Here is a 26,514-nt window from a genome sequence, read left to right on the forward strand (position 1 = left end):
ATAGTTCTTTTTGTATAGTTTCTCTTTTTATAACTATAGCTACATTCAGTCAGTTCTTGCTGTAAAAACTTCTACATAAAACATGCCTGATTATTCTGATTTAAAATGCCTTAAAGAATTCCTTAAAACTAATACATTGAAGTGAATGCTTATGTACCCATACCCCTTTCCCAGACATTTTAGTATTAAAATAAAGAAAGGGGCAGAAAACAGAGACATTATGGTACCTGGGGTGAATTGAGAGACTACAGCCTGATGGGAATCAACTTAATAGAGAAAATGCTAAGAAATTTAACATAGTGAATGTTTCTAAGATTTTTTTCTCCAAATTGCACAGTTTTTTTAAAGGTTATCTTAAAATCAGTAGATAAAGTGATTTTCTTTTTTTTTCTTTTTTCTTTCTTTCTTTATTTTATTTTAGCATATTATGGAGGTACAAGTGTTAAGATTACATATATTGCCCATGCCCCCCCTCCCACCTCGAGTAAGATTTTCTTTCTTTTTATTTATCCATCTGAGGGACCTTTAAAAGAATAAACCCAGATAACATTATGCAGATGGTATTTGAGATAAACTTTTCATTGACAGTATCAAAATGCTATGTCTCCAAAAACATATAAGTGGGCCGGGCATGGTAACTCACGCCTGTAATCCTAGCAATCTGGGAGGCCAAGGCTGGCAGATCCTTTGAGCTCAGGAGTTTGAGACCAGCCCGAGCAAGAGCAAGACCCCATCTCTACTAAAAATAGAAAGAAATCAGCTGGACAACTAAAAATATATAGAAAAAAATTCGTGGCGCATGCTGGTAGTCTCAGCTACTCAGGAGGCTGAGGCAGAAGAATTGCTTGAGCCCAGGAGTCTGAGGTTGCTGTAAGCTAGGCTGATGCCACGGCACTCTAGCCCAGGCAATAGAGTGAGACTCTGTCTCAAAAAAAAAAAAAAAAAAAACCCAAATAAAAACCCACAGAAGTGAAAAAGATGTGCTCTAGAAAACTATCAGATGGGCTGGGAGCAGTGGCTCATGCCTGTAATCCTAGCACTCTGGGAGGCCGAGGCGGGCGGATCGCTCCAGGTCAGGAGTTCAAAACCAGCCTGAGCCAAGAGCAAGACCCTGTCTCTACTGTAAATAGAAAGAAATTAATTGGCCAACTAATATATATAGAAAAAATTAGCCGGGCATGGTGGCGCATGCCTGTAGTCCCAGCTACTTGGGAGGCTGAGGCAGGAGGATTGCTTGAGCCCAGGAGATTGAGGTTGCTGTGAGCTAGGCTGACGCCATGGCACTCACTCTAGAAAGGGCAACAAGTGAGACTCTGTCTCCGAAAAAAAAAAGAAAAGAAAACTATCAGATGACTCAGAAGCTGTCTAGTTTTCATGGAAGAGTTGGAATAAACTAGGATGACATCTTTTATATTTAGTAAGCATAAGTTAATGTTTTAAATATGCATCAGCTAAATTCACCAATATAAATAAGCATATGACTATTTCATCTATTTCTCTAAAGATTTACTATTTAACAGCTATTTTGGGAATCTTAGTAGGGAAATGGAGGATTGATTAGCCTATAATCAAGACATATTAGATACATTTTCAGGCTGTTATTTGGAAAAATAGCTGCAAACTCTCAAAAAGATTTTTTTTAATATGTAGCTTTCTAGTAATATTTATTATAAACTGAATTTGATTATCAGAAATTGTATACTTACTTGCCTAGAAACACTTCTAGAGAATTGACCGGTCAAGTTTAACAGAAAGGAAGCAAAGATCTTTTTAATAATGATACCTCTTTATGTCTAAGGAACATTATTACCAAGGACAAAATCTATATAAATTGATGTTGTGAGACTCTAAAATTAAAAAAATGTAAACTTTTTATGTTTTCAGGAAAGTAGAGTGGAAAATATACTGGGGAAGGGGGACTGGAAGATCTGGTTCTAGTGTCATCTTTATGGTACCCTCTGTGTGACTTTGGGCAAGTCCCTTCACCTCAATTATCAAATGAGGGGTGGGAACAGATTAACTGTAAGAACTAAAATCCTATGATTTTTTTTTCTCACTAGATACTGCCTACTGTCTGAAGGTAACAAGTGCCTTTAGAGGAATTTTTAATCTCAATTTCAAATAATTTGAATTAACATCTGTGTTGATCTTGAAGCAATGATTTTTTTTTTATTTTCTTTAAAGGATCTGTTTGAACCCCAGACTGCTTTGTTGAGATATGTATTGGAGCAGCCTTATTCCAGGGATATGGTCTGCAATATGCTAGGTTTAAATAAGCAGGTACTGTACTATGCCAGAAACCTAGTACATTTTGCATAGAATCTGCACTATTCTTTTCTCTTTTCTTTGCTATAGCTAACTGAGCAAAACAGTTAAGAACTATTTGGTGATTTTTAAAAATATATAATTTATTAAACAACATATTATTCCTATCGTTTATATATTGCTATAAGAATGTTTAAATTAAAAAGGAGATATTTTAAAAGTTGGTTTATTTTGCATTGCTTTTTTTTCTATAAGGCCAGTTTCAAGTATACCTTTTGCCAGAGAAACCTACACATGACTTAACCATAATTTTTGACTGTTTTTTTTTTTTTTTTTTTTTTTGGGTGTCTATTTTTACAACCCTTGGAATCATCAGCATGGCCTCCTTGCTGATTTTTTTCTTTTTTTTCTTTTTTGGTGTATGTTTGCTTATTTTTGGTGGTTTAACATGTGGGAGGGTTTGTGCTGACTCTGGGTTCCTTGAGGCTGGCCTCATAGTCACTGTTTTGTCTTTTCTTTTTTTCTTCCTTTATTTTTGTTCTGTCCTGTCTTGTCCTGCCCATCCTCCAATGCTCTAGACCTTGAACATTGCTCAGGTATGTTCACAACCTTACTGTTGTATTGTGACTAACGATACGCTGGCCGCTTTGTAGCCACTGATTCCATTTAGAGAATACATGTATGGTCGGGGCTTGAAATTGGCAGGACCATGCTGAGACCAAGGCCACTAAAAAAAAATTCTTCTTGGGATATGAGAGTTATTTTTGGTGGATTGTTTTTGGTTTTGTGTTTTTGTTTTTTGGTTTTTTTGGTTTTTTTTTTTTTTGGTGTTTGTTTTTTTAAAATTCTTTTTTTTTAAACAAAGAGACAACACCTGGCACTCAATAAAGCCTGTCACTTTTTGATGGATTGTTTTCCTTCCCACTCCATTTTACTGTTTTTCATACTTTAGGGCTAAAGCTAGCCTGGTAGAATTTTCAGAGATGGAAAGATTTGTGGTGGCCTTTATCTTTCCAGATGGTTAAAACAAATAAATAAATAATAACAACAACAAAAATACTTAAGTTGCTTTGTCTTAAAACAAAAACAAATTAAAAATAACACAAAAAAGAAAAAAAGCACTTTAATAGAGATATGATGCTTTTAAAAGTTGGAGTGGTAAACTTTATACAGGAAAGGCTTTTTTGGAAACCTGGGGATTGACTAAGAAATGTCACACTCTTAGGTGACCCCACACCTGCTTGACAAACACTCTTCTTTGCCAGTCTTTGCCAGAAGTGCCCTCCTCCTAGAGTGAGCTCTTCTCAGCTGAAGCTCACCTATGGAGAGAGAAAAACACCGTGGCCAAACTTTATAAAGCAAACTCTTATACAGTCCCAAGTCTGTTCCAGGACTTTTCACCTTTGATATTTTAAACAAAATAGTGGTTCCAATTATTTTTGTTAAAAATTTTTGAGCCCAACATATTAAAATAAACCAGCTTTTTGATTTTAAAAAGACATTCTTGTCTAGGTTATATAAAATAGCGTTACTGTTTGCAATACTATAGTGAAGGTTGTGCCAGTGCTTCCATTTATAAAGCCCTATTTTTAAGGACATATAGCTTGGCCATAAAACTTGCTCAGTGTTGAAACTTTGCATGCCAAACCTCACCCTAGTAGCAGTATCTCTTTTATTATTTTAAGTTTTTTCTTCTGAAAAATTTGCCAAGTTTCCTTGTTTGGACAAGCCTTTGTACATGTGAAACTAAAACTGCTTCACACTAGCGTATCTGACAGTTAACCTTATCATGATCTGTCAAATAAACATCTTAAATACCAAGTCATTAATTCTGATCAACTTTCACTTGAATTAGAGGTAAGTATTCAGTTAACTTTGAAAGAATGCTTCATGCTATGTCTTCAAACTAATTTTTGTAATCAACTTTAAGTCACACTTGACTCAATTTTTGCAGTTCAGTGGATGTACCCATGGTCATTTGAGCTGCGAGTACTTTCCCCAAAATATCTTGAGCTATCCTTAGGTTTTTTCTTTTGGGGAACAGCTCTTCTCAAACTAGAAATTGACAAAACAATTGAGAGTATTTCTGATCTGATCATTTCAATAACAAGTTTCAACCTAAAAAAAGTTTATGACTAAGACATAAATCCATAAAAAATAAAGTTTATAATGGAAATGCTGACAGAACATTATTAGTATTGGTCCCACTGTAGTGTAAACATTGTCAAAAATTCACAATTCATCAGTAATTGTTTTCATAGAAGACTCTGTAGTGAGGGGACTTGTAGATGGAAGATTAATATGCTGAATTGACTTGATATATTATTTTTACCTACTGGAAAGTAGAATAGAAAATGAGAACTCACAGTATAAGAAGCATATGATTAAAAATAACCAAGTTATCTATCACATCTTTTATCATTACAGAACTATATCCTACACTATACTTTCTTGTCCTTTCTCTAGCAATGCAATAATTTACTTAAAGCTTGAAACCCTTTTAAGAGCTGTCCATACTGCATTTTCCAGTAGGAATTGGGCTTTATTGTATCCTAAGATCAGCCATATTCAAAAGGTTATAAATACCTCAGTTCTGTTACCAGCAAGGTGGAATGTTAGATCTAAATTCATAGTGGAAAAACCTCTATTTGTGTGCTTCATGAGAATTTGTATTCTCCTGCTAAGTAAAAGCATCACAGAACAGATACACTTCTCAAGTGTTATATGGTGGTGTATGATCTCTGGCTGCAGTCAGATAGTGAAATATTCATCATTCGGTTTGTCTTAAACTAATCACTTATAAAGTTATTTCAAAAAATCTTTGAAAGACACTATTGAAAGGGTATTAATTGGCAGAAGGCTCTGTTTTACTGCTTGGCAGTTTGCTTGGTTAAAGCAGAGAATTTGATAAATGATGTCGAAAGGGATTTTTCTTCCCAACTTGTCCTAAACAGGTATTGCTTTAAAATTGATTTATAGCATTGAAATTAGAATTTAAAATTAAGCTCACCTGAGTACAATAAGTTAAATTTTTACTGCAAAAGCATTACCAGAATTGTTACATAAAAAGTGTCAAGTAACACTCAATATAGAATATGGGATACTAGGACTGAAAAGCACTGTCATTTGCTGTTTGAAATGGTTGTGGGAAGGAAGCAGGGGCATGGGTGGGGGTTAATATTAATGTTAATAGCTTATGCCTGATTTTTAGCTTTTATCAAAGCTGAAAATTTAAAACAAGATTCCAGTATAGTTTATGCTATTATCTAGACACAGAATAGTTAAAATATTGAATTTAGATATTCTTATCCTTAAAACAGGTTTTAATTAAATATGCATACAGGTATGATGTAAACTAACAAATTCAACTTTATATGCCAGTATTTTGAAGCCTTAAATTTGCCAAAGCTTTCAGAAAGCAAGGTGCGAATAGCCATAGAGATAGGATCCATTGACTTACAGAAGTATCTTAGCTTAGTGATAGACAATGAACCTTTATTCATAGATCCTTAGACTGCTTTAGATTGTAAAACCACCTGTTAGGTGGTAGAGTCTTAATTTCAGTGTACCTATCTCTTATTATAACTAGTGAAAAACGAAAGCAAAACTTTTTATAAAGCAGTTAGCAGCACAAATTATATTTCAGACTTTTCTTTCTTTTTTGATATTATCAAAATTGACAGATAAAGCAACATGTTTAAGCTATCTCTAAATTTGGTTTGAGAAATATCCTTGGCAATAGCCAGAAACACCTGGGAGATTTATAGTTAATCCTGATAGATACTCTGCTACCACCAATTACCAGGGCATTAAGCACTGTAGAGATTTCTGACTGATTTAATTCTTAGCAGAATAGTTGGGGGTAGTCTTAAGTCTTGGCATGTATTGACAGACTATCAGCTTTAACTGTAAATTTCCTAGTTGTTCTTGCTTTGTCAAAATCTTAGTATCTTTGGCTTTCCTTTTTTAATCATTAACTCTATGACCATTACTATATGCCTAAAAATATACAGGTGAAAATCCAGTTTTTAAAAATAGCTAATATTAAAAAAAGAAACTCCAAAGTGACTCAAGTGCTAAAAACCAATTTTATTTAGTTTGCTCTTTTTTCCTAAAGCAGATTGATTGAAGATCCACATGGATGGAGAAATAGATGACAAATTGGTTAGTTTCTAAACTAGAAGCAAGTTCCCAACACTAGTGAAAAATTCCTACTGGAAATCCTGGCTTTACTTCTTTTCACAATTTTTTCTGACTCTTGTATACTTTGAATGATCTTACTCTAAATTTGTGTTGTCTGACACATTTCTTAGGTTGTTGGTGGTTGGCAGAACTAGTGAATTTCAAGCCCTGTACACAGTAGTTTTGCATGCTGATTTAAGAACTAGTCTGTAGTGTTGTCTGTTGCACTTTGCTCTGCTTCATAATAATGACATTTGAAGGAAAAGTACTGTAGTCTTAACTGGTGGTGTTAATATTGCTATTTGTAAACCTGTAATGTGGTTGAACTGTGATCATGGCATTGTGTTCTTGGAAAAAATATGAAACAACCATTGATGCTTACTGTTTGGATAGATGTTTGTTTTATTTGCATGTTTTAAGAAAGTGCAGCTATATTGGAGCTTTACAAGTTTGGAGCTGGCAAAGAGCATGCAAAAGAGGGGATGCTACTCATTATGTCTTGTTTATTTCCAAATTTGTCCCCATTTTGCATTTTTTCCCTAAATTTAAAGAAATCATATCCCTTTTTCATGGCAAAAGACTGATAATCACATCTAAAGCTTAGGGGGATATATAATATTAGTAATTGTATTCACTAGAAAGGCTTCCAACTGCCTTCTACTAAGTCATATAACATTTATAAAGGAAATACGAAAATGGCTTGAAATATGACTTAACATTTCTTTCAGTAAAAGTATATTTCTTAAATTACTTTAAAAAGCACAAATCTTTTTGCCTGTAGAAAGGGAAGTTGCATTTTCATGTTTAGTGTTTAAACTCAATTCTTTTTCTTGTTTTAGATTTTAAAATGATCTAATTTAAAATTAAAGCTGCATTATGTTTGGCTTCCAAGAGGGAAGAGCAGAGATCAATTTTTTTTTTTTTTTTTTTTTAAGAGGAGGTTTCCATTTCATTCTATTTCAGTATAGGATAAATACCAAACACTGAAAAAGAGACATTGGGTATTCTGGCAGCTATTCAGATATACCTCTGTATATAAAGTTACTGTAAACTTGTGGTGATTACCTCAAATAGATTCACATACTATATTTGCTGTATCACAACATTTGATCTCTGGAAATCTAGGGTTTTTATCTTTTGAGTTATATTGCAAAATTAATACTGCTACCCTCATTTCATATACCTTTTAAAACGTTATCTTTTTTCAAAGGATAAATAAAATTTTCTCTTGTATAGTCTGTTTTGTGGGAAACCTGAAAAACATAATTTTCCATGAAACTTATCCTCTATGACAAAATAACATGATGCAGCTTTAATAGACAAAATCTAACCTTAACTTCTTAAGTTCAACCTTCATTCCATGCTTCTCAGCCTCTTGTTACAATTAATGCCCATTAACTGGTAACTTCTAAAACTAACCGAGAGGCTTCTGGAATACTGTATTTAATCTCTGCCCTACAGCACAAGCAGCGCTGCCCTGTGCTGGAGGACCAGTTGGTGGATCTGGTGGTTTACGCTATGGAGCGATCTGAGACTGAAGAGAAGTTTGACGATGGGGGGACAAGCCAACTCCTGTGGCAGCATCTCTCGAGTCAGCTCATTTTCTTTGTGCTTTTCCAGTTTGCAAGTTTTCCACATATGGTTCTTTCTCTTCATCAGAAGGTGTGTACTAAATCTTTTGGTCAGAGGAACTTCAACTCTGATTAGTATGTTTTAGGCTTATATGGGCATTCCCCAGTGACTTCAGCACTGGCAGAAAGTCTGAGCCCTAATTTCTGTCCTGGTCAATGTTTTTACCATTTTTTAACATGTCACTGTAAGAAGTGGATTAAGTCATTCACTCCACATAGTCTCAGTACAGCCCAGGGGATACAAGATGAAAAGCCACTGTAATATCCTCAAGGAGCACCTTACTGGAGGGGAAGATAGATGCATAAACAACTTGATTATAACATGATGGTTGTCATAATGGAAGCATGTTTCCCTGCAACAGGAATGAAAGGAAATGGTCCCTATCAAAGACATCAAGGATGGCTTTATCAAAGAGATCTTTAAGCTAACGCTTGAAGGATGAATAGAAATTCACTAAGAGAAAAAGATAGGAAAGTGTTTCCCTAGCAACAAGATCATCATGTGAAAAGGGATATAGGTATATGAGAACTGGAAAGGAAGATATAAAGGGGAAAATTTAAAAGGGAAAGTGTTGGTGAGATAAGGAAGGCAGGAAGGCAAGGGCAAACATGGAGAACATTATATGGCCATGTGCCTGTTCTAAGGAGTTTAGATTTTCTTTTGGAGGCAATGAAGAAGGGAATGGCATCATCATGTATAGTTGCAAAAATTATTGCTAATGGCCACGTGGAGGAAGATGGTAGTATAGAGATGGATGGGGGCAAAACCAGAGGCAAAGAGACCCTGCAATGGGCCAGGGGAAAGATGCTAAGGGCCTAAACCAGGACAGGATGGGAGCCAGAGATCAGGTACACTGAGGAGGGTGAATAGGACCAGGTGACTGACAGCTAACAGAGGAGGGTGGAACTGGAGTCTAGGCTCGCTCACTGGTTTCTACTCTTGCAATGAATAAAAGAGTAGGACAGTGAATCTGAAAAAGGGAAGACAAGTGGAAGAGTAAGTTTGCAGGAAGAGTTGGTTTTCACTATAGGTTTTAGACATGTTGAATGGAAATAGAACAAATGTTATACTTATAACATCTCTATAGCATAAATTATTTTGGGGAAATTGTTTTATAAAAGTTGTTAAAATTCTTTTAACCACCATCTCTCCCCCACCATCACTGGTTTCTGTTATAATCTACAGGAAACCAGGAAAAGTGTTTTATGATAACCAGTCCTGGATAATTTCAAATTAAAAACAAATCCTTTTGGTATAATAACATATACCACATATTTTGGTGAGATATTTTTAATAAGAATTATCTCATATTAAGCTAGATTCTTATGTACATGTGATCAATTTGATTATATTCTAAAACATTGAATGTTTGATATGCATAGTCATTTTGGAGAGCAGGAGAAAACACATATGTAATATTAAAATAATTTAGCAGGTTTTGTGTAGTGTGTCTTGAATTGAGACCAAGCATTACTATTACTAAGTGCCAAAGTTAGATGCTTACCAAGAGCAGAAACCTAGTTTTCTCCTTTAAAAAACAAAACAACAGCAACAACAACAATGAAACCTCCTACGTTCATCTCTTTAAGTAGCTGTGTACACATGTATATTTAAACATCTTTTACAGTTAGCAGGGCGAGGACTGATTAAAGGCAGAGATCATCTGATGTGGGTTCTCCTGCAATTCATTTCTGGAAGTATTCAGAAAAATGCATTAGCTGATTTTCTCCCTGTCATGAAGCTCTTTGACTTGCTGTACCCAGAAAAAGAAGTAAGTTTTACTGAATAGTTAACAGTGTGATGAATACATTATGTCTAATTTATGTTTGAGGAGTTCAGTGTGATTTTTACGAAAAGAGCACTGTATTTGGATGAGTTTTTTCCCAATTCTGTGCCTAACCATGATCATGGGAAGGACATTCAGCCTCCTTTGATATTAGTTTATTCATGTGTAAGATGAAGGAATTGAACTAGATTATTTCTAAAGTTTATGCTAAATCACAATCTAATATCAAGTATAGCCAGCTCTTTACATTCTAAGTAGCTGTATAATTTTAAAAAGCACTAAAGCTATACACTGAATGGCCAAATAATAACAATGTCTATTAATATCTATTTTTCTGTTTGCCAGTTGAATCTCAGTGTGTTCCCTCAGTGTTTTATTATACAAGAAATTTGAGTCAAATGTGATGTATTTCAAAGATTCCCATTTTTAAAAAACATTTTATTATGGAAAGTTTTAAATATATGCAAAAAGTAGAGTAAATAGAACAGTAACTCCCCATGTACCCATCACCAAGAAATATTCTTGTTTCATCTTTCCTCCTTTTTTGTTAATGCTGGACAATTTTAAAGCAAATTCCAGGCATCCATATCATTTCACCCATCAATATTTAATATGTTTAATGATAGTCATTTAGATTGAATATTTCTTAGATTTTTATGTGTTTTTTTGTTTGTATTTTTATTTTTTGAGACAGGGTCTCACTCTGTCACCCAGGCTAGAGGGCAGTGACCTAATCACATCTTACTGTAACCTCAAACTCCTGGGCCCAAGTGATTCTCCCACCTTAGCCTCCTGAGTGGCTGGGACTACAGGTGCACACCACCATAGCTGGCTAATTTCTTTATTATTACATTTTTAGAAATGAGGTCTCACTGTGTTGCCCAGGTTGGTCTCAAACTCCTGGCCTCAAGCAATCCTCCCACGTTGTCCTCCCAAAGTGTAAGAATTATAGGCTTGAGCCACTGCACCCAACATCTGTTACATATTCTTGAAAAGTATTCTGAGACTTTTAGAAATTCTATGTTTTCAGTGTGTTTATCACAATAAGATTTCATAATGATGTGTTTTTAATTTTTAAAAATAAAAATTTTTAAATGATTTTTGTTTAATTAAGAATGCTCTGTGATAGTAGGAAAAGCTTGACTAAGCACTGGTGAATTTCTGTTACTTTCTTGGCAAGTAAAAACGTGCCAAGTAAAATATCTTATAATAGTTTCAAACTTTTATGGCTGTTAGACCTGATCTGTATTATTGAATAGTCAAAGAACCATTGGGGCTAAATTAAGGTAGGATATTTTAGAAAGGAGATATACCAGAAATGGATTACTAAAATACATATAACTATTTAATTCTTCTCTTTCTTATACTATGCAAATTGTTATTTTTCAGTGTATCCCAGTTCCTGATATTAACAAACCCCAGTCAACTCATGCCTTTGCAATGACTTGTATTTGGATTCATCTCAATAGAAAAGCTCAAAATGACAACTCCAAGCTACAGATTCCAATACCCCATTCCCTAAAGCTTCACCATGAGTAAGTCATTTGTTGTTTGACATTTAACTTTGTTTAATAAATAGTGGCTTGAAAACTAATAGCGGTCTCAGTATTTGTGTGAAATTTGGAAATCTCCCCACACCTGCTGGAGGAAGGGTAGGGATGAATATTTAGTGTATATGTCATAACAAGAGAACCCAAGCAGTACCTGTATCAGGAAACTACTAGAAGAATAATCCTGCTTATGTGTATAGATTTTTTTTTTAAAATGTCAATGCTGATCTTTGTTTTTATATGTTGCACTGTAAAGTTGTTAATTTAATGGAAACATATTAATTTCTATTAATGTGAAAATGTTTCAAAATTTCTCAAGTTTGGGGACTTAGGCATTATCTGACTAAGATATCTTTCATTCCCTGGGCTGCTGGGATTGACTGAGCTTATCTGACTGACGTGCTCCCTTACATCTCTTCCAAAGTTGTGATCACTCAAAGAAAATGCCCTTAGATAGTACTGTACTCCAGTCAAGGGTGCTGGGAACTTCTGAAAAGGACTGCCACGTCTCTTCATGAAAGCCTACAGGGTAGTCAGACTTGATATTTCATTTGGCTTTCACTTTCTGAGATTCCACTTAGCCATGTTTTCATGGTGGTATATATAATGAAGGCATAGTGTTGTGCTCAAATATAATAAATAGAAACCTAGTTCATGGATTTGTGAGTTATTTCTTCATTCGCTGAAACTTAGCCTAATACAGTGCTGTATATGTAGAACATACTTAACAAATATCCATTAATTTTTAACTTATAATTATTTAAGTGTCTTCTGAAATGCTACCCGAACTTGTATGTGTTTCCACTCTACTTTTTACTCAGAAATGGTAATACCTGTAGGAACAAAGATAGCACAAATGAATAGTTGCATAAAATTGAAGTTTCTTAAAAAAATTCAAGTTAACTTTATGAAAATTATTTGCATTTTTTCTGTTGAATGAAACGTGGATTTTTAGGTTTCTCCAGCAGAGTCTGAGAAATAAAAGTTTACAGATGAATGACTATAAGATTGCCCTGTTATGTAATGCATACTCTACAAATTCAGAATGTTTTACATTACCCATGGGAGCTCTGGTAGAAACTATTTATGGAAATGGAATTATGAGGATACCTCTCCCTGGAACCAGCTGTTTGGCCTCAGGATCTATTACTCCCTTACCAATGAACCTCCTGGATTCTCTGACAGTTCATGCCAAAATGAGGTGTGTTATTTTTATTTATTTGGTCCCATGTCAGGGAATTGATATCAGTATAACGTAAACTTTGATTTCATAATTGTATGTGTGTATTTTATAGTCAGGTGCATTTAAAAACAGTTATTAATACTTTTTTACAAAAATGAATATTGCTTATTATAGGAATTCTAGAGTGTACAAATAAACTCAAAGAAAATAATTGCCATAATCCCTTCATGAGAGATAAGCACTGTAAATATTTTTTGTATTAATATATATTCTTAGGGTTTTTTCCCCTGTGGATAAATATATAAATTATGTGTGGGGGGGTTATTTTTATTTTTTTGTTTTATAATCACCTTTTCCCCTTAATAGTCAAACACCTTTTCAGGTCTAGTTGTCTTCAAAAACAACTTTTTAAATTGCTACAAAGATGCTTTTTGTAGAGCTATATATGATGATTTATCTAGTTCTACATTGTTGAACATTGAGGTTATTTGCTATGTCTTAATATTATAAAGATAACTATAAAAACTATCTTTATGGCTGTCTTTCCAGCCATCCACAATTGCATTTTCATTACATAATTTGCTGGAAGTAGAATTGCTGAGTCCAGAAGTGTGAAAATTGTAAGGCTTTTCTGTATTGATTATGGGGACACATAGGGACACTTTTAGAACTGACATTACCGTTTCTAAAAGAAAAGGCTGTGTGTTGGCTGTGATTCTAGAACCTCAAGTGCCCCGTAGAGCCAAGCTAAGAATGTAGTTGAGCGAAAAAGCCTGGCCCCGAGTGATGGGAAACCAGGTGTCAGTGCATGTGGAGGTGTGTGTATGTGTGCAGGGGACTTAGCCCAGCTGGGGAGTGCGGAGTTCATCTCATGGGGCTGCCACTTTAGCTAATGTATACAGTATAAGAATGAGGATTAGTGTAGCTAGGTCTTCCAAAATTTTTTGAGGAGGCTAGAAATGCAGATTTTTATTTCTAGTCTTTTTGCTTTTGAGTACTTGCTCAAACTGAAAATGAGACTATATAAACCAAAGAGAATGCATTCGTGGACCTCCAGGTGTGGGGCATCGGTTGTAGTAAAGCCATCTTCTTTTTCAAATGGTAAACATTGTGATAGAATTATACCTGTGCTTCACCTGCATATGTGACAGATTTGAGCAAAGCCCTAATAGAACCTAGCATTTGGGTCTTAGTAGTGATATTAAGTAAATCTGTGACAAAAGTTATTTAATTTCTCAAATGTATTTTGTTACATCATTTGAAAAGAAAAACAGACTAAAATCAGTCAAGCATGCTCTTATGAGTTGTACCCAAAGTTTGTTTTTCCATGAACAGAGGGATCCTGATGCATATTGAAAGCACCATAGAAACAGGAATTAGTCGCAGGTTGTGCAGTAAGTGCATCATTACCAAGTGTCCTGTACAACTTAAATATCTTAAATGAATCAAGCTTCATTGCAGTCATTTAAATTCAGATTTATACTAGGTTTCCTATAAGTAAAGTAACCCGTGTATTTATGTCATAAATGTGGATTTTTATTTTCTTCCCCTTTTTTCTCCTCAGCCTTATTCACAGCATTGCAACCAGGGTGATAAAACTTGCTCACGCAAAGTCCAGTGTGGCCTTGGCTCCAGCCCTAGTGGAAACTTACAGTCGTTTATTGGTCTATATGGAGATAGAGTCTTTGGGCATCAAAGGATTTATCAGTAAGACAGGACTTTCTGGTGTTTATAACCATTAACCCATTCACTGATTCAGCAGGTACTCTTCCAGGTTCAGGGATGTAGCAGAGAACAAAAGTCACCACCAGCATGGAGCTTACATGCTAATGAGGGGGGCAATAAAGTAAATAAATGAAATGTGCAATATGTCAGGTGATACATGTTCTAGGGAAAAATAAAGCAAAAAAGAGGGATAGGAAATGCGAGTCAGGGGAAGGTGTTGCATTTTTAAGTAAAATGGTAAGAAAAGGTGAATGTGCTAAGTACTTAGAACTCAGTGAGCAGGATAGAAAGGGTCCCTGTCCTCAAGCAAGTAGATTCTGCCCCAGGAAGCAAAGCTGTCCTCCAGCGCGCACTTAGTCTGCCTTGCAATAGAGAAGGACTTTGCCTACATTGCAGAAGATACCTTATAATGTCTGTTAGTTATTATGCAGTTCTAAATAATAGATACTTTCTGTTATGGAAGTGTTTTTTTGATTCTGCTAATTCTCACTTTTTACCAGCGTAGCATAAACTTTAATTTTAAACATAGTAACCCTTCTCAGATAATAGCGAGTTGAATAAAACTATCACACCTACCCTGAACAAAGGTGGGTGTGATAAAATTTTCTGTATTAAAAAGTGAACCTCATACTATGAAAGGTTGGGAACATTAACTTTCCAAAAACAATTTAAAAGGTAACTGAGAAGATAATTTAAAAGTGAGAAAGTTTAGAGTAATTTTTTTCATACCTTTTCTCATTTTATTTTTCTAGATGAACTTGAGTATCACTTGTGAAATTCAAGAAAAAAAAGCAATATTATAATTTGATATTATAATTAGGATCTGGATTTTTTCCTTACTATTAAAGTATAAAATAAGAAGAAAATATGGAGAATTTATATGTATACACACGTGTGTGTGTATTTTCATGATCAAATCTTTACATACATTTTACTCAAGGTGACTTTCTTCAAATGTGTTTTAATGCATAGCTTTTATTGATGCCTTAAATTTTCTTGTTCCTCCAGGTCAGCTTTTGCCAACTGTTTTCAAGTCACATGCCTGGGGGATCTTACACACACTTCTCGAGATGTTCAGCTACCGGATGCACCACATTCAGCCTCATTACAGAGTTCAGCTCCTGAGTCATCTTCATACTTTGGCTGCAGTTGCACAAACAAACCAGAACCAGCTCCATCTCTGGTCAGCTCATTGAATGTTGTCTGTCCTTAAGATTTATTAGAAACCTTGTTGGAGATGGGGATCTTAATCCTTTACCTTTTAATTTTTTTTAATTCATTTGTCATAAAACTCCTTTGCTTCTAAGGTATTTTATTTCCAGTATAGGAGTGGAGTTGAGTTTTTTAAATAGAAATTGATTGACATAGTTTGAATTTTTTTTGACTGAGATTTAGTACTCCAAGGCTTTTATTATTATCTTCTAACTTAGCTGTTTAGAATGCTGGATTTAAATATACCTCAGATTATGGTTGAAGTGGTATGTCATTTTGCTTTTGCTTTGAATTAAAATATATTTTAGATAGAAAAACTACAATTTTTGAAATATTGTATATCCAGGTGATATTTTTAGTCCTGCAGGCTATTAGCTATCTTTTTCAAATGTATAAAAATGTCATAAGATTTTCACTATAAAATTTAGCACCTCACGTTTTTTTAAACAAATTAAGCAATGTTTGTTCTCAAACAAAAGATTTTTTTTAATCAAAAAGGAATATTCATAGTTTGCATGTTTTCCCTTTATGATTAGCCTAGAATTAGATTTAATTCCATAATTTTGAAATTTTACATGCAACTTTTTCACATTCCTTTTTTGTTCCCATACCTTTCAGTGTGGAGAGCACTGCACTCAGGCTCATAACGGCGTTAGGTAGCTCAGAGGTGCAGCCACAGTTTACGCGCTTCCTTAGCGATCCCAAAACGGTGTTGTCAGCAGAATCTGAAGAACTGAACCGCGCCTTGATACTCACCTTAGCTAGAGCAACCCACGTAACAGGTACAGTGAAAATGCAACCAACACTGACAGAAACAGATGAACTAAAGCGTGCTAGGATTCTACTACATACTATGGGTATAATATATGAAAAAGATACTTTTCGTTTCTTCAAAAAAAGCCAGTTGTTTTGATGTCTTCACTGTGTCACACAGTAATGGAAACTCATCTGTGTACCATCATTCTAACCGGCTTAAGCATCAGTTTCCAGCATGTTACATAATTTTTAAGTAGTGGTTCTTAAGCTTTTTGGTCTCAGGACTGCTTTACACTCTCAAAAAATAAATCAAAATTCCCAAAGACTTTCTGTTTATATGGATTATATCTGTGGATATTTATTCTATTAGATGTTGAAATAGAGAAGTTTAAAAATATTTATTTACTAATTTATTTAAAAATATTAATAAACTCATTACATGTTAACAGAAATAACACATTTTTATGAAAAAAGTAAAAAATGTGTTATTTCTAAAGCAAAACTTAAGTGAGAAGAGGTGCCATTGTTTCACATTTTTGCTTCTCTCTTTAATGTCTGATATAAAGGAGTATAGCTGGATTCTCATGTCTGCTTATCCATTTAGTCTTGCAATATGTTGTTTTAGTTGAAGTAAGTGAAAAAAATACTGCCTCAAACAGATGAGGTTGAAAAAGAGAAGAGTATTTCAATAGCCTTTTTGTATAATTGTGAAAATTTTTTGATTTCACACCAAAATTGGAATGGTAGTTCCTTAAAGGTTAGCTGCAATGTGGAATCCAAAATCCTATCAATGAATTTTTTTGTGCTTTGTTATATTGCAATCCATTCATCTGTTTTGTACATTTAATATATTTTTAAATCCTTACATATTTTATATGGATCCATTTTCATGGATTGATCGTTTGGAAAATATTGGTTCACTGAGTAGATCTAGTGAATATTGACACATTTCATTACACAGTATTAGAAAATTACATTTGTAATATTACTACAAATTTTATTATAAAAGTCTTTAAGTTTTGGAATGCTATCAGGTTATGCTGGTGGCTATAAGTTTTCCAAAATTCCAGTTTTTACTTGGAAGGTCAAATTTTATTATTGGTTAAAAGGTATTATTGTTTGTTTTTCTTGAAATGACAAGCTCACTGTTAATTTTCAAGAAAATGTCTGCTAAATGCCTAATCTGTATAACTATAGTTTCCTATCAGATGTTCTTTCAAGTAAAAGTGAAATTCCATGAAAAAAAAATCAGCTAATTTAACTCAGTGTGCAAACAATCACACAAGTATTTTTCCTCAAAACACCCATCTCTGGAACACTGTGCATGCTTCTCATTTTGTCACACAGGATATTAAAAATAGATGTTGAGATTTAATAATTTTTACTTCTTCATGAGCAACATTCTTTTTTTTTTTTTTTTTTTTTTTTTTTTGAGACAGAGTCTCGCTTTCTTGCCCAGGCTAGAGTGAGTGCGGTGGCGTCATCCTAGCTCACAGCAACCTCAAACTCCTGGGCTCAAGCGATCCTCCTGCCTCAGCCTCCCGAGTAGCTGGGACTACAGGCACGAGCCACCATGCCCGGCTGATTTTTATATTATATATATTAGTTGGCCAATTAATTTCTTTCTATTTTTATGGTAGAGACGGGGTCTCGCTCAGGCTGGTTTTGAACTCCTGACCTTGAGCAATCCGCCCGCCTCGGCCTCCCAGAGTGCTAGGATTACAGGCGTGAGCCACCGCGCCCGGCCATGAGCAACATTCTTAAGTGAAGCTGGCACTTTTTTTTTTTTCTCACTGAGAGCCTGTGGCAAAGAATACAATGGCCATTAATACAGTCTAGCACCACTATTTGATTTGTGTGTAGGGCCAGCAGTTTTACCACCATTGCTTTTGCACCATCAGTACACATAGCAACACAGAGAGAGCCAATGATATCTTGGTATTATCATTTAAATAGCTTTGACATCACTCATTGAATTGATATTAGGGACCCATCCCCCCAGAGGTCTCCAGATCATACTTTAAGAACTGCTGCTTTAAAGAAATAGTTTTTGAATTTAGCAACTTCAAATACATTTATGTAAAAAAATTGTATTATTTAACATAAAAAAACCTTTTCAATTTAAAAATTTATACTTGCAGCATATAGTTGTTTCACTAACTGGAAAAGAAATCTACTTTCTTAAATTCTATTCCCTTGGCAAAATAAAGTACTGGTAAATCTGGCAAAATAAAGTACTGGTAAATCATATCATTAGCACTCTGCAACCTAAAACATCATATTTACTAGTGTGATCATCCAAATCACTCATAACCTAAGAAAATCTAGGTCCTAAGCTGAATATAACTAGTTAAGCAATGACTACACTGCAGAGAAATTCTCTGAGTGTACATAAGTGTTTGTGATTTTTCTCTGTAAAATCTTTTATGAGCTGTGGATATGATCATTTATATCTAGATTACATCTATTTGTTTGTGTTTAGATTTTTTTACAGGCTCTGATTCAATCCAGGGAACTTGGTGTAAAGACATACTTCAGACCATCATGAGCTTTACTCCTCATAATTGGGCTTCACACACCCTTAGCTGTTTTCCAGGCCCTCTACAGGTAATTTTGTGTTGAATTACTTATTGAACACATGAAATCCTTCTTTCCATGCACAGTGTTATTCTAGAGAGTTAGTCTTGGTGACATCTGAAGAAAATTAGCTTTTGTTTTTAAAAAAATGTTTGTCATTACTTCCAAAATCTCTCAAGTTGTTCTTTGTCCTACTCTAAGACTGAGTATGTTTCTAGAAATTTAATTATTATTGTTTCATCTTAATTAACAGTTTTAGAATCTCATAAAAATTAACGCATTACCTGAAAAATTCTTTCTGTATCATAGAACTGAAATGGGGATAGACGTAATTTAATGGAGCTTCACAGAGTGCGCATATATTATACTTAACTGAATTTTTTTTAATCACACAAAAAACTGTAAACCTGGCTTTTATAATATGGAAAAAGGCAAATCTCATCTGTCTTCTACTTTTCAAAGAAAATTTAAGGCATGATGAGCATCAACTTTTCATAACTTTCAGTAGGGCTACAGCAGCACTTATCAGAATCACCTGGAGGGCTTCCTAAGCTAGTTTGCTGGGCCTCAGAGCTTGAGGCTGTAGATCTGGTAATGGGCCTGAGCATTTGTATTTCTTGCAAGACCCAGGTGATACTGATACTGCTGGTATTGGCACCACACTCTGAGAACCAGTGTAATGGATTTTTCTTATAGAGACACTAACATATATAACCAAAGGGGAAATACATATTTGCCCTCTTTTTTTTTCTTTTTTCTCTAAGATTAGCAGAAGTATCAACAGATGATTGAATAAGCTTTGAATTCAAGCTTACTTAGCATGTCTATTTAGGAAATCTAGGAAAAAGAATCTTGCAGATAATCTAGTCAAGCCTATGTACTTTCCAGGTATAGAAATTCAGGCTTTGATTACTGAGTTGCTCAAGGTAACCTAGCATTTATTAATGTCAGAATCAAGTCTAAAACTGGTTTCTTAACTCAATATCCAGTGCTCTTTTTACTATTACCAATGAAATAAACTTTTGGTCTTCCTTTTAGGCATTCTTCAAACAAAATAATGTACCTCAGGAAAGCCGTTTTAATCTGAAAAAAAACGTGGAGGAGGAATATAGGAAGTGGAAGTCAATGAGCAATGAAAGTGACATCATTACCCACTTTGTGCAGAGCTCTCCTCCTCTCTTTCTTTGTCTTCTCTGGAAAATGCTCTTGGAAACAGATCATATTAATCAGATTGGCTACAGGTGAGCCAAAAACCTAATTTACATTCCATTTGACAAATTGTTATAGCCAGACAGCACTGGCATTTATGTTTTACTCTCTGCCTTCCAGAGTATTAGAGAGAATTGGTGCCAGGGCCTTGGTAGCCCATGTGAGAACATTTGCAGATTTCCTGGTATATGAGTTCTCTACCTCAGCAGGGGGTCAGCAACTCAATAAGTGCATTGAAATTCTTAATGACATGGTATGGAAGTACAACATTGTTACATTGGACAGATTAATTCTCTGCCTGGTAAGAATAAATAAGTATCTAAACTTTCTTATTCTCTTTTGGATCAAGGTGTGTGACTGATAGATCTTATGCTGATCTACTCTATATTGCCTTAAAGAATTTAATGGATTTATACTATAATCTAGCATTGTTATCTCTTCCATCAGGAACTAGAGATTTACCGATTTTCTTATTCATTTATTCAATAAATGTGTATTGAGTATCTATTATGTTCTAGGCACAGAAGATACAGAAGTAAATAAAATGGATAGGATAGATAGGGTCCTACCTTGTGCTGCTCAAAAAATAGGAGTGGTTAGACCTTGAATTGATTTTCTAAAGACTCCCACTAGAGGCAGGTAGTAGTAACAAGTGGCTGCATTTCTTTGCAGAGTGGTAACATAACCATTTCTGCCCACAGTCATAACTGAATGTTTCTCATAGCCACCCAGCGTCCTCCAAATGTTTTTTTCTCCTGACTTTGTTATCTATTTTAAGCATATTTTTAAGAAAAGACACTGAACCAGGCTGGAAAATGCTGCATTTAAAACAATTCTATGATGGTGATGGTGATTCTATGATGGCTTAGTTTGTTAACATTAACCCCATAATTGTGGAGCATGGATATAAAGGTAGTCACAATACAAGGGATGTCTGGAAAGTATCCAGCCTCTGCTAATATAACAAGAATAGTTACTTGCCTGGATGCTTTCTGGACAGCCCTCATAAATCAGAGGAAATAAGCTAAATCTCTAAATCAATAAAACAAAAGGATAAGATAGAGATGTGGGGAAAATATTGCCAGGAAACAGTGAGCTATCACATCAGCCTAGTTAATGGATGGTGATGGATAGATTAAATTAAAAACAGTAAAGACAGACATTCTAGGCAGAAGGAATGGTAAGCTAAAATGGGTCCCCCAAAAAAGGTCAGAAACGTTTGAGGAATGCTGAAGGGTTGGTTTGGGATAGACTAGACATCTAAGGAAATTCTAATAATAGTGAGATTTCACTCTAATAAAATTTAGACTATCAAATGGCAGAGCCTTGCTTTTGCACAGTTTGGACATTTTTATATGATTTTTCTGTTCTTCAAAGGCCATGCGTAGTCATGAAGGAAACGAAGCCCAGGTTTGTTATTTCATAATTCAGTTGCTGTTACTCAAGCCAAACGATTTTAGAAACCGAGTAAGTGACTTTGTGAAGGAAAATTCCCCAGAACACTGGCTACAGAACGACTGGCACACCAAGCACATGAATTACCATAAGGTATGAATTCTAATTAGTGTTTCAAATAATCCTTTTAAAGCCATACTTAGGTGTTTGATCAATTGATTTGGCTGTTTTCTCTATGGTTCTAATGTTTTCTCTGTGGTCTGTATAGAAGTAAATTAGCTCTCTAAACTTCAAGGTTCTAGAGTTTCTCTAATGTTAGAAATACATTGTAACTGCAGTTTTAATAGACATAAGTACTTATAGAAAGAAGTAAATTATGCTAGAGTATAATTTATAATGTTTCCTTATAAAAATATCTAAACAGTATTTTCATGTTTATTAAGCTGTTTTAAGAGAATAAAAATAGATGCACTAAACATTTATCATGTCTTCACTTCCATAGAAATACCCTGAAAAGCTGTATTTTGAGGGCCTGGCAGAGCAGGTCGAACCTCCTGTGCAGATCCAGTCCCCCTATCTGCCCATCTATTTTGGAAATGTGTGTCTACGATTCCTTCCAGTATTTGACATAGTAATCCACAGATTTTTAGAGTTGCTTCCAGTATCCAAATCTTTGGAGACGCTACTGGATCACCTAGGAGGCTTATATAAATTTCATGGTGAGCTTTTTCAAATTTTATTTCATCTGGTCCCTGTGTAAACAAAAAATTGGGCATGACCATGCGGTAGTTGTGATTCTAAAGGTCCTGTTTTAACTGTTTTTAAAATAAAATTTTTTTGAGGATAACTGCTATGGATGATGCCATGAAGTATAACATACACAACACACAAATATGAATAAAGGTATGAGTTCAGAACAGAGTGATATTACTGTAAGTTAAATAGATCTTGGCAGACTTCTTAGATGGGTAGGATTTCAACTGTGATACATGTGATTTGTAAGAGAAGAAGGGAAAAGAGAGTATCCTAGGCAGAAGGGAGCATTTGGGAAAATGATGAAGGTAGATAAAATAAGATATGCTTAAAGAAAAATTATCTCATTCAGTTAAATTGAGAATTCTTACCAGAGAGTTCTAGATTCTAGAAATATGGCTGACAACAGAGATTCTACGTGTCTGCAGATCACCTAGAATGCCAGGTTGCTAAGTTTTTACGATATAACCTGCAGATAATAGTCAACTGGAAGTTATTGTGTAAGATCATGGCATGGGAAGCATTATTTTAGAAAGATAAATCCAATTGTAGTTGGTAACATGTCTTAGAAGAAGAAAGGCATTTCAAAAAGCTCAGATGTATAATTAGTATCTAAACAAGGATAGTGGCATTAAAAATGAGAAGGAACAAAAGAAGGAGCAGGATTTTATTGGCTGGTTATAGAGAGAATATTGAAAGAAGGAAATCAAATGCAGCATTAAAGTTTCTTTTTTTTTTGAGACAGAGTCTCACTTTGTTGCCAGGCTAGAGTGAGTGCCGTGGCATCATCCTAGCTCACAGCAACCTCAAACTCCTGAGCTCAAGCGATCCTCCCACCTCAGCCTCCCGAGTAGCTGGGGCTATAGGCATGCACCACCATGCCCGGCTAATTTTTGTATATATTTTTAGTTGGCCAATTAATTTCTTTCCATTTATAGTAGAGACGGGGTCTCGCTCTTGCTCAGGCTGGTTTCGAACTCCTGACCTCGAGCAATCCGCCCGCCTCAGCCTCCCAGAGTGCTAGGATTACAGGCGTGAGCCACCGTGCCCGGCCTGCATTAAAGTCTTAAGCATAATAACTGATAGTAGCAGGGTCAGTGACAGATGTGTGAAGGTCCTGGAGCAGCCACTATGGGGACAAAGTGTATTTGTCTGGTGGGCAGCTCTTCTTCTTAGTCTTTAATCTGAGGTACCTTCCACCAAAGCAGAAGTGTGTGAGTTGTGTTAACACTATAGGATAGGCATGAGGTGCAAGTGAGCATTCCTTTAAAAACATTTCTTTTGGATTAGGTAATATATGCACATGGTACAGAATGGTATACAGTAAAAAGTAATCAGTTAGTCCTTGTCCTCCAGCTAGCCAGTTTCATTTTCTGTAGGCCACCACTGTTACCAATCTCTTGTGTATCCTCCCTTAGATATCCTGAGGATTTTCTTTACACAAATAAAATGTAATAAACACATCGTTCTGTACCTTGTTTTTTTCACCTTTACAATATATTAGGGTTGATCATTTGTTTCAGTACATAAAAAGCTCATACATGCCATAATTTACATTATGTCCCCTGTTTTTGACTGGTTGGGTTGTTTCTAATCTTTTGATGGTGGAAACGGCTGCAGTGAAATTCCTTGCTATATGTCATTTTTGCTGGGTAAATTTGTAGAAGTGGAATTGCTTCCACTTAAATACAGACAGATGTATTGTAAATACAAAATGTGTATTACTAGAGGCATTCTGAGCCTTCTGCCTGTTCTAAGATTAAAATATTCATTGTATACAGTTGCCTAGCATATGCAATAGTTTCATAATCTTATGAGCTGTTTTTCAGTGATTTTGAAAGCAGAGGATTAGTTTTTCACAGTTGTCAGTAACCAGGTAAACATTGTGGTGATCTGTTTTCTTCTTGCAGATCGTCCAGTGACTTATCTGTATAATACTCTGCACTATTATGAAATGCACCTGAGAGAGCGCAAATTTCTCAAACGAAAACTTGTCCATGCGATCATTGGCTCGCTCAAGGATAATCGACCACAGGGCTGGTGTCTAAGTGACACTTACTTGAAAAATGCCATGAACGCACGAGAAGAAAATCCTTGGGTCCCAGATGATACCTACTATTGCAGATTGATTGGCAGACTCGTAGATAATATCCTTTTTATTGTGATTTAACAGACTCTCCAGAAATAACAGGATTTTGACTTATGAAAGCATATATTTTCTTTTTAAGGTAATATTTTTATATATTCCAAGGCTTCAATTTTTTTAAGGATTATTTTCACTTTTACCTCTGTAAAGGTTTGAATTCTTAAATTAGCAGCATCATACCAGATAGTCTGAAATTCTCTCCACTAAAATTTGTATTTAAAAACAGACTTTATGGAGGTTTGTTCCAAAGAAAAAATTCTATTCTTAAATAAATGTACTATATATTGTAGCATGTGCTCCTGGAGAACATAGGATCTTGTTGCTTTAACTTGAATACTTTAAAAAATATTATTATTATTATTTTTGAGGCAGAGTCTTGCTCTGTCTCCTGGGCTAGAGTTTGGTGACATCATCATAGCTCATTGCAACCTCAAACCCGTGGACTCAAGTGATCCTGCTGCATCATCCCACGTAGCTAGGATTATAGACACATGTCACCACACCCGGCTAATATTTCTAATTTTTTTTGTAGAGAGGAGGTCTTACTCTTGATTACGTTGTTCTCAAACTCCTGGACTCAAGCAATTCTCCTGCTTTGGTCTTATTAATATATCTTTTATAAATGATACAATTAATGATAAAACTTATTTTTCTTTTTTTTAGTGAAAAAACTGTTATAGTTTTATTTCTTCATTTTGATTTTATATCTTCAGTTTTTGGCCATATTCTATAGCTGTACAACTATTTGCTAGATAGGAAAATTTTACATAAATAAATGGAATTGACCTATTTTCCTATAAAGGAATTTATTTTCTGGAATAAAAGAATTACTCTAAGATAATTTCAATATTAATGTCTAATAACTATTATAAGAAATGGGCTTATGAAGCCTAGTGATACTTTGCTTGCATCTATAGCTATTATAATGCACAGTTATCAGAGTTATAAGTGAATAAGAGCACACCTATAAGACCAACCATTTATACCTTGTGGTTGATCAAATGGTTGATGTTAATACATTTCAATTGTGTAAAACTTATATGTATTTGGTTTGTATTATTTGCCTCTTAATCTGACTATAGATAAATCACTTCTTGGTAGCTCATAATCAGATAAATTGATAACCAGATGATAGTCAAATTGTTATTGCTTTAATTGTCCGCACCAATGGCTGGCAAATCTCCTGGTCCCTTCCCAAACTGTGACTGGAGATTCAATGAATTTCCCAACCCGGCTGCCCATGCTCTGCATGTCACTTGTGTGGAGCTCATGGCTTTAGCAGTTTCAGGCAATGAGGTCGGGAATGCACTTCTAAATGTTGTCCTAAAAAGGTATGTATCTTCCTTCATGCCATAAGAGTCATTGTTTATTTGTACAGATAATGGGATTTTATTTGGAGCTATTGGACAAACCTGTGGTCCCAAGGCCAATGCACACTGGATGATGGCTGCCTTCTGGTTCCAGATCTTGTCTTTGTGATACAGGTGTAATGGAATGAGCCCTGCACAGGGTCAGGAGACCTGGGTTTGTTCGCATTTCTACTCTTTAATGGCTGTTTGACATTAACTTAGAAATAATGTTAACTTGCCCATAAAAACAGTCTTTCAAGATCCTCTTAAAGATCAGCTTAGATAGAGTAAAGGGTGATGATTGGGGAAGAAGTATGTTTTCAAAAGCTTTATTTTTTGTGTATATATCATTTTTATTCAATATAAAAATCCATTGTCTTATTAGAGTGGATCAGTTGTCAATCCTCTGAATTATATACATTCTCAAAATAAGATCCATTGTCAACCATCTAAAATGTTTTTATAATTTTACATTTGTATTTTTTTTTGCCCTCTTGCAGTCAGCCCTTAGTGCCAAGAGAGAACATTACATCATGGATGAATGCAATTGGTTTGATCATTACTGCCCTACCAGTGAGTTAATAATTATAATTTGTACTTAGTCGTGAAATACAGCTAGCTTGTTCCCTGTTGGCCAAAAGAAAAAGTTGCAAATAAGATATCCTTATACAAGTACATTGTGTAAATTAACAAAGTGTTTCATATTTTTAAAGTCCTTAATGTTACTACTACTTAAAAAATCTGCAGTGACTATTTTTTCCCTTTCTTTATTAGATCTAAATATATCTACATGA

At 34.9% G+C, this 26,514-nt stretch overlaps 1 protein-coding gene across 2 annotated transcripts in view; it reads left to right on the forward strand.

Annotated features, from left to right (window-relative positions):
- The window catches only part of MED23 (mediator complex subunit 23), a 42,916-nt gene that overhangs the window by 10,092 nt on the left and 6,310 nt on the right, over nucleotides 1–26,514 (forward strand). The window contains exons 10-26 of one of the 2 annotated variants that reach the window (XM_012736619.3): nucleotides 2,185–2,280; nucleotides 2,844–2,861; nucleotides 7,909–8,109; nucleotides 9,707–9,850; nucleotides 11,255–11,400; nucleotides 12,371–12,616; nucleotides 14,163–14,305; nucleotides 15,332–15,506; nucleotides 16,154–16,317; nucleotides 18,774–18,898; nucleotides 19,907–20,109; nucleotides 20,198–20,378; nucleotides 21,455–21,625; nucleotides 21,975–22,191; nucleotides 24,136–24,372; nucleotides 25,537–25,702; nucleotides 26,221–26,293. In XM_012736619.3, coding sequence (XP_012592073.1) covers nucleotides 2,185–2,280; nucleotides 2,844–2,861; nucleotides 7,909–8,109; nucleotides 9,707–9,850; nucleotides 11,255–11,400; nucleotides 12,371–12,616; nucleotides 14,163–14,305; nucleotides 15,332–15,506; nucleotides 16,154–16,317; nucleotides 18,774–18,898; nucleotides 19,907–20,109; nucleotides 20,198–20,378; nucleotides 21,455–21,625; nucleotides 21,975–22,191; nucleotides 24,136–24,372; nucleotides 25,537–25,702; nucleotides 26,221–26,293 — 2,706 coding nt within the window. The remainder of the gene's footprint in view (nucleotides 1–2,184; nucleotides 2,281–2,843; nucleotides 2,862–7,908; nucleotides 8,110–9,706; nucleotides 9,851–11,254; nucleotides 11,401–12,370; nucleotides 12,617–14,162; nucleotides 14,306–15,331; nucleotides 15,507–16,153; nucleotides 16,318–18,773; nucleotides 18,899–19,906; nucleotides 20,110–20,197; nucleotides 20,379–21,454; nucleotides 21,626–21,974; nucleotides 22,192–24,135; nucleotides 24,373–25,536; nucleotides 25,703–26,220; nucleotides 26,294–26,514) is intronic. The other variant, XM_012736621.3, reaches the window with a different exon arrangement.

This window comes from Microcebus murinus, chromosome 5 (assembly GCF_040939455.1).
Source record: "Microcebus murinus isolate Inina chromosome 5, M.murinus_Inina_mat1.0, whole genome shotgun sequence".
Classification (NCBI taxonomy): Eukaryota; Metazoa; Chordata; class Mammalia; order Primates; family Cheirogaleidae; genus Microcebus; species Microcebus murinus.